Raw genomic sequence first — 12,773 nt, 5'->3', positions numbered from 1 at the left:
TGACTATGTGATGCTCTGTGGTCATCAACTGAACAACAATTTTTTTTTAATTTCCTCCTCAAATACATATTTTGAGTTAAAGCCACTTTGTTTATGAATGGATAAAAAAAAATCTAGCAAAAACTGGCTTTATTTCGTTATAGGTGCAAATCCAGAACAAAGCAGAGGTGCACTCCTGCTAATACAACATTTATAATCAAAATTATATTGCTTCAAGACCAATTAGAATATAGAAATAGCTGTGGATTGATTTGCATAACTTTATCCTTTACAGGTGCAGCAGAGGCCTTTGAAAAAGCCAAGAAACTACTACAGCCTCTAATAAAGAAAAGACAGTTTCCACTGAATGACAAATGTTTGGATCCTGACAAATCATTATTGAAGGTTAATTAAAAAGTGAAGCTAATTGTATGACTATCAGTAATATTAAAAAAAAAACATTTATGAAAAACATCTTTTTTCATGAATTTTCCTTTTTTCCTTGATGCTAGATCAGACTGGCTCCCATGGAGTGGAAGCTGAGAACCCTTAAAAGTCTGGACGGTACCAGAAGTTAGGAATGGACGAAGCTCCACCTTGAGTCACTGTGCAAGGCCATGGACGGACCTGACCATACTTCAAAACTTTTCAGCATCTTTATGACAGTTGCTTGTTCAGACGACTCCTGGCTGCAGCTTTCCAGCTCACAGACATTCGTACACAACAACAACAACTACAACAGGACACAGTTGACTCATATGCAGTGGAGTCGTGACGAGCTGATGCAGCTCAGGTGTGTCAGCCTCGCCACGAACCACACCCGCCACATACACATCCATGGAAAAGAACAAGACGACAACTGTGTAATTAGCAAAAAAGTGGTCAATATTGCTGTCTAGCACTTACTTTCATATTGTCTGAAATAATTTTCCTTTTTCTACAGAGGTGGTGTGTTTCGATGATCAAAGTTCCATCTCAGGTGTGTGCCTGCCCAAACCAAACAGGATATTTTTATTTTTTGGGTGATGAAATTGCTTGGTCATTTTCACAGTTACAGTATGTAATATGCGTCTTATTTTGCAGATTAACTTCCTGAAACTCACATCGGACAAAGTGTTGCAGACCAGGTAAAACCATGGCTTCATCTTGAACTGACCAGTTCACATCTCATCAATGTCACGAATGAGGATTATTTCACAGTGCACCCTGCGAAAAGCACATCTTGGCTGAATGTGTTCATAGGATTTCAATCCAGAAACATCCAGCACAGCTGAATTTGAAACAGGGAGAGTCAGAAAGAAAAGCCAGTGCAAGCCACAGACAATTAGTTATTTTAAACTTTTCTAGCAGTCCTTCACAAACAGGGAACCGTCTGTCTATTCTCTCCATCTGTCAGCTGCTGCTGGCTCTTCCTCCTCCTCTTCCTCACACACTGCTGAGTTTGTCCTGGTGGATCATCAGTGGTGCAAAGCCTCACAGATGATGTGCAGCAGTGGGTCCCTCAGTCTGTCCTCACTCTGGACACTTGCAGTTCTCACACATGGAAATCAAATGTGTGATAAGCTGCAGGATTCAAACACAAGTGTAACTTGTCCACTGCTGCACATCCCTAAATACATGTTCATACTTTTATTCCACAATCAGAGAGAAAGAAAAAGAGAGAGAGTGCAAACACACGTTAAAGTCCGTTTGGCTCGACACCACCAAACAGAGGCAGCAATATAACATAGCTAACATTAACAGTGCAGTGAATCCTGCTTGTGCCGTCATATTCAGGACTGCAAACCGGGCAGCATTCACTGACTTTCAGCTTGTTGTGTTTGTGGATATATGACTGACTTTAATTATCCATAAAATCATCACATTCTCTGTAAGATTAAGGTCGACTATTGAACGGCGTATATTTTAAAGTAGAGGCTTTAAAACCAAATTAGTACAAACATCGCTAATGTCACATAACTTTGCCGACATGTGGCCAACAGTAATGTTTTAATGTTCTTCTTTATTAAACATTTGCACATAAATAGGTGACATAATATTCAGTACTTACTTTTGAAAGTTTACTCTTTGGCCGACCCACTTCCACCGTTTTTTTCAGCAAAATTATCCACACCCACCGCCACACTATGAATTGTGGGATATGTTGGGCCATGAAGTCTACACAGACCCATCCTTAAAATTCAGGGAAATGAAGGACGCATTTGAGGCTGCATTTCGAGCAGCCTTTGAATTGGGACAGCCTTTGTTGCATCGCTGTGACGTAATCGGCCTTTAAGGCTGCAGAGCCTGAATTGGGATACAGCCACAGTAACACCTTGGGACTTTCCCATGACCTTTTGACCTTTCTCGGAAGCGTGCCAGCTGTGAGAAGTGTCACGAATTGCCATAGGGACATATTAGGACATGTTATGGCCATCACAGATGTGCGAAGGAATGTTGATGTTTGTCCTGAAAGGGAGGGGTCGGTGGAGCACAGTTCATGATTGAAACGCAAAACTTTTATGTTCAATGCTTCTTTCTTTTGACTGTGCAGCAAAAAGGTTGTTCTGTCAATATAGCTGTTCCCTCAATGCAGCTTTCTAACACGCCTGATACTCTTGTAGTCATACAAGAGTCCACTAGACAGTTTGTCCACTTAAAACATCGCTCTTTCAGATATTTTTAGATGAACTGCCAAAGAGCCAATTTTACCCCCCAGTACAGAAGACTGCATGTGGATCTGATCCAGCACACCTCAGGAGAGCGCACAAATGATTGTGAAGAAGCGGTGCATTTGATGGCAAGTCTTAGATAATTGTGAGTAATTGTGTCTGATGGTGAAAAGCACAAAGTTTTTGGAAGAGGCATACAGGCACTATGGAAACAGTAAAGGTGTGTAAGTTCTCTAAAACTATTTTTGTGAGATCTTTTTTAAGTATATTGGGTTTTTTTTCAAATGTGACACATTGAATTTGATCTTCAAAGAACATTATTTAAATAAAACTTTTATTCTTATGCTTTGAAAGTATCTCAGATTTTGTTGTATGTCAAATCGATTTTATCTTGAATAAAGTGATATGGATTCATTAACTCCTAGATCCATTTTTAAAATAAATGTATTTTGCCAGAAATACCAGAATCTCAGGTTAAACCTCACAAACTTATTTCAGCAACCACCAAACAGTTAAAACACAAAGCACGGACCTGATGCATCAGAATCTGTTGGGTTTCTCGCTCGATGGCACATACAGGAACACGCCGTCGGGGCTGAAAGCTGACTGCTCAGATTCTGAAGCTGCAGGTTTTTGTTTCTCTCTAACAAAAATTAGTTTTTAAGAAAGAACTTACTTCCCGATGTTTCTTTAGGTTTGAGGTGGGGTCTTTTGATGCTGAGAGCAGCTTGGTTGCTGGCAAACAGAGTGTGCATTTAACAGTCAAATTTCGCCCATCCCTTTCTTCTTTAAATGTGAGTTTCCAAGTAAGAAATGCATTCCTGCACGTGCACTGCTGGCTCTTTTGTGCTGGCTCCAGGTCCATCATGTAACTGACCAACATTAACAGAATGCTAGAGCCCCTTATTGTGTGTTTTGTTTGGGTAATGCAATATGTTTGATTACAAATTTAGAGAGGGGATAGCCTAACATATGAAACAGGAAAAGGCCGCCGTGTAATCCATTTATTTCAAAAAAGTCACTTAAAGTCAAGCATAAAAGAGCTGAGCATCACCTCTCAGCATCTTAATCATATCCTCTTCACACTTCTCAAGACACACAGTCTGAGCTAAAAAACAAATTGGCTTGTTTTCTTTGACTTTAGTGAACAGTTTCTGCTGACAAGCCACAACTTATTCAGTCTCTGCACTAGACCACACTTCACACAGAGTCATGCCCAGTAAACTTGTAGGTGTAGGTGTATTTCACTGCTCTGTTTTAGAAGACAAAGCAATGCGACACATTTACATCAGCGGTTGACCACAGTGAGAACCTGCTGTTTAGAAGAAATGAGCTGCAGCAGCTCTTCTTTTGAACAACATTCATGCACAAGCAAAAAGAGCAGAAGCAACAACTGGCTTAATTTTAACTTGTGCATGTGAGCATGTGAACTTTGTGAGTACTTATGATCAGCCACATCTGGCAGCCAGCTATTTCTGAATATACACAAGACATGACATTTTACACACTGACATTAACACCAAGCCTAGCAGATTATGTACAACTTGTTCAATTGCGATAAATGTCTTCACTTTCACTCAGATGTGATTTTGTCTTCATTCCGCTCTTTGTATGAGACCTTTCAAATATACAAGAAGTACAGAACAAAAAATGGACTTGTTTTTTAAAGCATAGAAACAAATGCGAGTTCATATTACAGTTCTTCTCGATTGCTTAAACACCCAAAACAGTAAACACATGTAATTTTAATATTTACCACCAATCACATATTTCATATTATCTGAATGCAGCACATAAGGAATCATAGTAAACGGCTCTATAACATAACACGTCATCATCTAGTGATGAGATACAGCCATAATGAGAGAGCAGACAACGACAGTAACATCAGTGATGATGAACACTATTTGCTATTCACTATATTCATTAGGTCGAATTTGAAATCTTAGGAAAATCTGACAATCAGAAGATCATAACATCATGATATTATTTTTCTGCAGTTTCATCTTAATGACATAAATATTAGCTGCTCCAAACAGCTTCATGATTTTTATCCTACATTTCATTAACATATCTAGGGCAGTTTTAGGGTTGCTTTCCTAGCAAAAAAGATATGAAGAATAAAAAATTATACTTCACAAATATATGTTGTTTTTTTTCCCTCAAACTTTAAAACGTTTTTGGCTATTTTTCTTTTGAGCCTCTGCACTTTGCAAAGTAACAAGTTACTTTGCAAATTGTAATTGATCACAAAACATGACAAAGCTTTGTAACTTTATAAAATGACTTGTAAAGTGACAAAGTTTTTGTGGATTAAAAACAGAAAAAGTGAAGTCACCCTTTTTTAGCCATCTTTTAAGAAGCAGCTCGATAAGGTTTAGTCTGAAATTTCTGACATTCGGGAACTGATATATAGCCGATCAAGAATATTGTCTAAAAATAGTTAGAAATGAGCTGAGCACCACCTCTTAGCATCTAAATCCAATTTAGATGCTGAGATTATAGCGTTACACTTTTTCAGCTTCTGACTTCTGCTTTCACACAGTCTGACCAAAAACATGTCAAATAAAACAAAATCAGCTTATTTTGGGTGACTCAACTGAACAGCTACTGCGTCAGTATGAAATGAGCCACAACTTATTCATCTGTGCACTATGTAACTTTCTACGTGTAGACATGCTGAGGATAAAACTGTGCAGTTATATTTCACTGCTTGCCACAAATTTGGTTCATCTGGCAAACAAAGCGACAGATTTATATTAGTGGTTGACCACAGTGAGTACCTGCTGTTCAAAAGAAATGAGCTGCAGCAGCTCTTTTCTTTTGAGAAGCATTCATGCATAAGCAAAAAGAGCAGAAGCAACAAGTAGTTTAAATTCAACTTCTACATAACAGACAGAAGTGTTTGTCAGCATGTGAACTTTGTGAGTACTTATGATCAGCCACATCTGGCAGCCAGCTATTTCTGAATATACACAAGACATGACATTTTACACACTGACATTAACACCAAGCCCAGCAGATGATGTACAACTTGTACAATTGCAACAAAAATATGTGATAAATGTGGATTACTTCATCGACTTTCACTCAGATGTGATTTTGTCCTCAGTCAGCTTTCTTTCTGCGACCTGTCAGATATACAAGTAGTAAAGAACTAAAAATCTATTTTCTTAAAGGTGGAGAAGAAAAAATGCTATTGTTCATATTACACACCAATATTAACTTCACAGGACAGCTACTAAACAACCATGAACATTTTGCCATAAACCGTTGGTTTTCTTAATATTATATTTTTTATTTAATTTTTACCACCCATCACATATTACATATTAGCTGAATACAACACATAAATAATCATTAATCACAGTTAATCTTACCTTTGAGTTCAGTCTCACCTGGGCGTAAGGTGGTGTAAATGGCTCTAGAAGATAACATGTCATCATCTAGTGGACAGATACAGCCGGAGTGAGAGGACAGGCGACCACAGTAACATCAGTGATGATGTACAATATTTGCTATTTACTGTATTCATTAGATCTAATTTGAAATCTTAGGAAAAACTGACAATCAGAAGAAAATAATGTCACTCTTCCATCAGAAAAATATTTTTCTGCAGTTTCATCTTAATGACATAAACATCAGCTGCTCAAAACAGCTTTTTGATTTTTACCTCATAGTTTGTAAGCATAACTAGTGAAGCTTTAGCGTGGTTTTCCTTTTCATGATATTACTTTTAATTAATATTTAGAACCCATCATATTTAAATACATATGGAATCCTTAATCTCACCTTTAAGTTCGGTCTCACTCAGGCTTAGGGTGTAGTAAATGGCGACAGAATACAATATGTCATCATCTAATGGAGAGATACAGCAGGAGTGAGAGGACAGATATCCACAATAACATCAGTGACAATGAATACTATTTGCTGTTCACTGCATCCCTGCAGTTTTATTTTCATGACAAAAGTGTCAGCTGTTCTGATGAGCTTCTTGATTTTTAACATACAGTGATCCCTCGTTTATCGCGGGAGATGCTTTAAGGCTGTAAAACCCCTCACAACACACTTTATACACTTTTCTCAGACAGGCATGGACATTTTCAGACTTTTCTCTCTTGTTTAAACACTCTCAAAGTTCAAACCTTCATAGAAAAATAAGTCTAGTATTATAGAATGAAACCAAAGGCAGGTTGCTGTTGACAGTGCAAAACGTTTAGTCGACAATGTTGTGTTTGTCAGGAAGAAAACTTACAAACATACAGCACAGCATTTCAGAATCACACTGCTAGAATCGAAGATTTGAAAAGCTGAACGCATTCTGTACTTTACAGGAGACACGGCATGTGATTGATTGACGTTGGTCTACAGCCAATCAGAACGCAGAACACAATGCGCTGTCAAAAGACAAAACAAAACAAAAAAAACGTGGAAAATTGCACAAAAAACCCCAGTAAGGTCGCGAAAGGTAAGCCGCGTAATAGCAAGGGACGACTGTATAACAGAACAGCTTTATTGTCATTGTAAATCAGGGGTCTCAAACTCCAGTCCTCGAAGCCCGATGTCCTGAAATTTTTCCATGTGTCCCTGTTGCAACACACCTGAATAAAATTAGTAGGTAATTAACAAGAGTATAGAACTTGACTGCATGCTAAAGTGGTAACCCCTAACCCTACTCAAGTAACTTTAAGTACATGTAAGTGTTTGGAAAAATTTACGTACTTTTTTACGTACTTTTAAATTTAAGTACTTTAATTGCACCATGTTCATTTACTCATGAGCTGCTATAACATGAATCAAATGGCTGAATTCCCACTTCAGCATACAGTCAAGTTCTATAGAACTTGGGACACATGGAAAAGTTTCAGGACACCAGCCCTGAAGGACTGGAGTTCAAGACCCCTGCTGTAACGAGTACAACAGAATTAAAATTGTCAATCCTGTCAGTGCACACTAGGTAAAAAAAAAATGTATAAAAATGGCAATAATGATAGCAAAATAAGATGCACACACGATAGACACGCCCATCACTATTTGCACAAACATACTCATGTTATTGAGTATCTAGCACTTTCTCTACATGATAACAATCTCAAAGTGCAGATAGTAAAATGAAAGAGAAAACGCAAAACCAAAATGATAATTAAAATTTTTTGTTGTTTTTTGGTCAGTAAGTTTTTGAAAACTGGATGTTTTAAATTGAATCTTACTAAAATAAACAAAATTAACACATGTCACTTGCATCCTACAACCCTGAATGTTCTTATCTATATCAGTTATTACAATGTCATCATGTTGTGGGCTAAAATGACTAATTTGTAGCATTTATGCTTCTGCCAAATGAAAGCACAACATAATTTGTTTCACATTAGTTACATGCAATTTATGTTCCAAAAAATGTATTATCCATGATATATTTTGACATCTGCATGTTGCCTAATAACAACTAGTGTTAATTTAATTGACCAATCTTGCTTACGCAGTAAGGTTAGACTAGGAAACGATACAGTAGAGTGGGATGTAAAACTAGCTCTCATGCTCCCTGTTTCTCATGAAAATGTCACAAAATATTGAGAGCAGATATATATTTTACATTGTATCTCAAGGAAGATTGAGAGAAACTCCCTGAATAACACTGAAAAAACCTGCCGAGGGACTAAAATCACAGACCAAACGATACCATAACAAGGCGTGTCCTAGTGTATATAATTTACTAAACGGCTGTGTTTCTACTTTGGATTTCTGTGATCCTTTAGATTTAAAGTTAATGTTTTTTTCTTAAACAAATGTTGGCCTTCCTGACCTGTTTGTGCAGAAGAGTGAGACTGGAAGGAGGCAGGAGAATTTTGAGCACCTGTTTATAAAAAAAGACAAAAGAAAAAAGAAAAAAAAGTTAATTGGTGAATGCTACCAGGAATCACCAAGCATGCTTATTGTTATAAAATAAAAGTTCATCTTCTGATGAGCCAACTGTCAGAATACTTGGTGTTAAAGATGTGTCTTCTGTGTGACTTCTGATGGTTTGTTGATGTTTATGATGTTGAAACAGTCCTGCCAGTATGAGCAGAATGACCACCAATAAAACACTGAAACCAATGCAGAGCACCAGGTAGAGTTTGAAGTAAGGCACTGTAGGATGACCTGCCAGAAAGATGATTGCGCTGTATATTAGAAATTATTAAAATTATGTTGTAATTTACTCTAAATGTTTTTACATTTATTTCATGTAAAAACTCAAATAAATCCTATTTAATACAATTATGTAGACCCAACATGATTTAGTCCCATTTGGGAAGGTGCATACTGTTCCAGATCATTTTTCAATGACTTAAAAGAAAAAGTTGTTTAAAAAACATCCACAATGACTACATTTGGACTACAGATAGCCTGTGCACAGAAGTCCGATGGACGTCAACACCAGACTTTCAGTAGAGGTCGAAAAAAAGTCCTTGTGTTACAAAACAACCTCTTCAGTGGACTAAAAATAAATGTCCAAAATGAAAAATAAAAGCATCACTCTGATGTCACTTTGCACAATGGGTATGTTCATCATAGACCATATATTTTTTCTTACTTACACACTTTGTAATGAAATGTTAAAATTTATTTTGTTAGAAAATATTGATGCATCTTACTTCCAACAGTTAGCCAGCTCTCTGGTGATTCTCCAGCATCAGCAATGCTACATTTGTAGAGTCCTTCATCAGATTTGGATACAGTGGGAGCCATTATGTTTCCTGATGAGCTGCTCCCAATGGAGATGCCATTTTTATAGAATTTTGCTGTGTAGTTGGAGTTTGCATCCTTTTTTCTGCAATGCAAGGTCACGTTTTCTCCCTGCATCACAGGTTGGGCAGGAATCTCCAGGATCACATGACTCTCTAAATCTAGATAGCAGAAGTTATGGCAGTTAATTTGTGTAAAAAGTGATTTTTGTTAAAATTATACATACATAGAAATCATTCATTATTACAGATGATACAGATTACAGATGATAGCTCACACGATTTTAAATAGAAATAGAAATAAAAAACATCATATTTCTGTTACAATGTTGTTACAATGCACATGCAGTAAATATATATATATATATATATATATATATATATATACTTTTATGTGTGTGTGTGTGTGTGTGTGTGTGTGTGTGTGTACGTGTTATTTTACTGTGATTGTGATGCATTTTATCACCTTAATGTCAATGAAAACTACAGTACCAAATATTACACTGTGCATTGCTGTAAGTGATATACTAAACAGAAAAAAACGGTTAATGTACTAAATATGTCAATGCATAATTATTGTTTTTTTCTATGTACATACCAATTACAGTGATGTTGACAGGGTTGCTTTTTTGTATTTCTTCGTTTTCACACCAGTATTCTCCGCTGTCAGTTGATGGATATGCATTAATAATTTTGCAAGGTCCAATCGATGTTTCCCAGGTTGAAGCACATGTTCTAACATCTCCATTTATCTTTTTCATCACTCTCCATCCAGTCAGCCCATTTAGCCCTTCACAGCTGATAGTGATAGGCTCTGCTTGAAAGAACTGCTGTCTGTTTGGAACAACTTGAGGAAAACCTGAATCTGAGACACAGAATCAAATACGTTTTCAAAGCATGTAAGCTTTCAAATGATAAGGATTCATGCATACATATTTACTGTAATAGTAAATATACATATGCATGTGGTTATTTCAGAAGTGTTTAAGAGGTTTATGTTGTAGCTCTATTTTTAGCTGAAACATAACAACTGCAGTAGTTTCAGATACTTTCAGTTGTTAAGAGATATATTAAATCTGTTACACACTTAAAAATACAAAACAAAACAATATTTAAAAACTTACTATGTGTTTGAGAATCACTGAATGCAGCTACTGTAACCAACAGCAACAGAACATTCATCACTGAAAAGATTGAGAATGACAGTTTTAATATTTAACATCTTCTAAATGTTTTTTCTCCATCATTAGCAATAAGTCCTATGCATTTATTAGTGAGCAGTTACACATGTCCAAAATGAGTACATCCAAACATATGGGTGCATTTTGGATATATTAATTTCCTTTGCAAACATTTTCTCTGTTACAGACTCAATAACTTTTTTATAAACAGACAATGTCAGTACTCACAAAGTCTGATGGTGGCAAATCTGACCTCCATGTTGTCTTGCTGCTGACTGTGTGAGTGTCAGACTGATATCAGGATATATTTTTTTTGTAAGAACTTCCTCTTCCTGTGTTTCTGTGGTGACTGAGGCCCAACAGGGTTCCACTTCAGTCACTACTATTTGTTTTATGACATTTTATTTATTGAATTTTGTGTTTTATCAGTTCTAAACTTTGATTATATATACCAGCCGTCATTGGCATGTAGGCATTTTTTTGCCATCTACTCTTTTTTGTACAGAGCAAATGACCCCATTCTTTACAATGTCAATAAGTTCCTTGAATCAAGTTTTTGTTGGAACTTTTTATTTAGTAATTTTTTAGTAATTAAGATATGTGGATAGTCTCCTATTCCCCCACATTTTCTCCAAAATAGTTCTGCATCAGGTTACTTACAATATGAGGAGATAACAGGAGGTGTATTAAAAAATGTAATTTTAAATTTCCAGTCAAACTCTCTCCATAATTGACTACTTATTCCCTTGTGACAGGTTTTACACATCTCTTCGCATACATTATCAGTGATAATAATATTTAGTTATAGTTCCCATTTCTCTTTAATATGGCCTGTATTTTGGCATGTCTCATTTATAAGACTTTTTTTAAATATGAGAAACATGTTTCTTAGTTGGGAGATGTTTTTCTATAATATTAATAAAGTATTCTTCTATGCTGTTAGGAAATTTATTGATCAGCTCTCTTTCATTATGGTTTATGACATAATGTCTTATCTGAAGGTATCTATATAAATCTTTAGGAGGAAGTTGGAATTGTTCTTGGAGCTGGCTAAATGATTTGAGCTCTGCTCCGTTAAATACTTGATTTATTGTGTAAAGGCCTGCCTTGGTCCATCTACTAAAGCCAATGTCCCACATGGAAGGCAAGAATTCTATATTGCCTGTTACTGACATGGCTCTCGAGATGGGCAAAGGGCCCCCCAATTGTTTCCTTATTGTTGTCCACACCTTCAGGGTTTTTGTTTTGTCCAATCATTCTCTATTTTTAAGGTATTTAATCAATTTTGCATTAATGAAAGGTAATGTTAATAAGGATACATTCTTAGCTGTGGTTTGTTCTGTCTGAACCCATCCAATTTCCTGGTGATTTCTAATCCATGCCACCACTGCGTTTAGCTGTGCAGCCCAGTAATAGTATTTAAAGTTTGGCAGTCCCACTCCCCCCTTCTCTTTTGAGGTCAGCAAAGTTTTAAGTCGTATTCTGGGTCTCTTTTTTTGCCAAATGAATGTGGAAATTTGTTTATTCAACATACTGAAGGTAGACGCCGGAACTCTTACCGGCAATGATTCAAATCAAAACAAAAGTCGGGGTAAGAGATTCATCCTCACCACTTCAACCCTTCCAAATAAGAAGAGAGGTAGAATATCCCATCGTGATATATCTTTCTTTATTTGTCCAAGGAGTTTGTTATAATTAGTTTCATATAATTGCTTAGGTTTTGCTGTAAGTGTAATTCCCAGGTATCTGAATCCCTGTCTAGGCCAGCAAAAGGAAACTCTTTCATTTAATTGCAAAGGCCATTCTCCAGATATCATCATTGCCTCTGATTTATTTTCATTTATCTTATATCCTGAGATTGACCCATACCTGTGTAGGCACTCCTTTGTGACCTCCAGGTTGGATTATTTTAACTCCTTGTACTACGGTCTTCCCTCTTCTCTTCTTCTTAGACTGCAAACAGTCCAAAATGCAGCAGCCCGCCTTTTGACTGGTACCAGGAAATTTTGCCCTATTACTCCTGTTCTAGCTAGCTTGCATTGGCTGCCCATAAAGTACTGTATTCAATTTGAAATATTACTCCTCACATTCAAAACTATTAATAAATTAGCGCCAAGTTATCTTAGTGAACTTCTCAAACCACATACTCCTGCTAGAACACTTAGATCTGCCACTCAACAACTTCTGATGCAACCTAGATCTTGGCTGAAGTCCCGGGGTGACCATGCGTTTGCTCT

At 36.7% G+C, this 12,773-nt stretch overlaps 1 protein-coding gene across 1 annotated transcript in view; it reads right to left on the bottom strand.

Moving 5' to 3' along the window:
- Positions 1–12,773, bottom strand: part of LOC134623806 (L-amino-acid oxidase-like) — a 67,472-nt gene that overhangs the window by 33,419 nt on the left and 21,280 nt on the right. Inside the window, exons 9-12 of the mRNA XM_065470206.1 lie at positions 9,266–9,517; positions 8,434–8,484; positions 6,423–6,488; positions 6,011–6,076 (exon numbers count right to left, since the gene is read on the bottom strand). Of these exons, the coding sequence (XP_065326278.1) occupies positions 6,011–6,076; positions 6,423–6,488; positions 8,434–8,484; positions 9,266–9,517 (435 nt within the window). The remainder of the gene's footprint in view (positions 1–6,010; positions 6,077–6,422; positions 6,489–8,433; positions 8,485–9,265; positions 9,518–12,773) is intronic.

The sequence above is a fragment of the Pelmatolapia mariae genome, linkage group LG3_W (assembly GCF_036321145.2).
Source record: "Pelmatolapia mariae isolate MD_Pm_ZW linkage group LG3_W, Pm_UMD_F_2, whole genome shotgun sequence".
Classification (NCBI taxonomy): Eukaryota; Metazoa; Chordata; class Actinopteri; order Cichliformes; family Cichlidae; genus Pelmatolapia; species Pelmatolapia mariae.
This window is presented reverse-complemented; position numbering and strand designations above follow the sequence as displayed.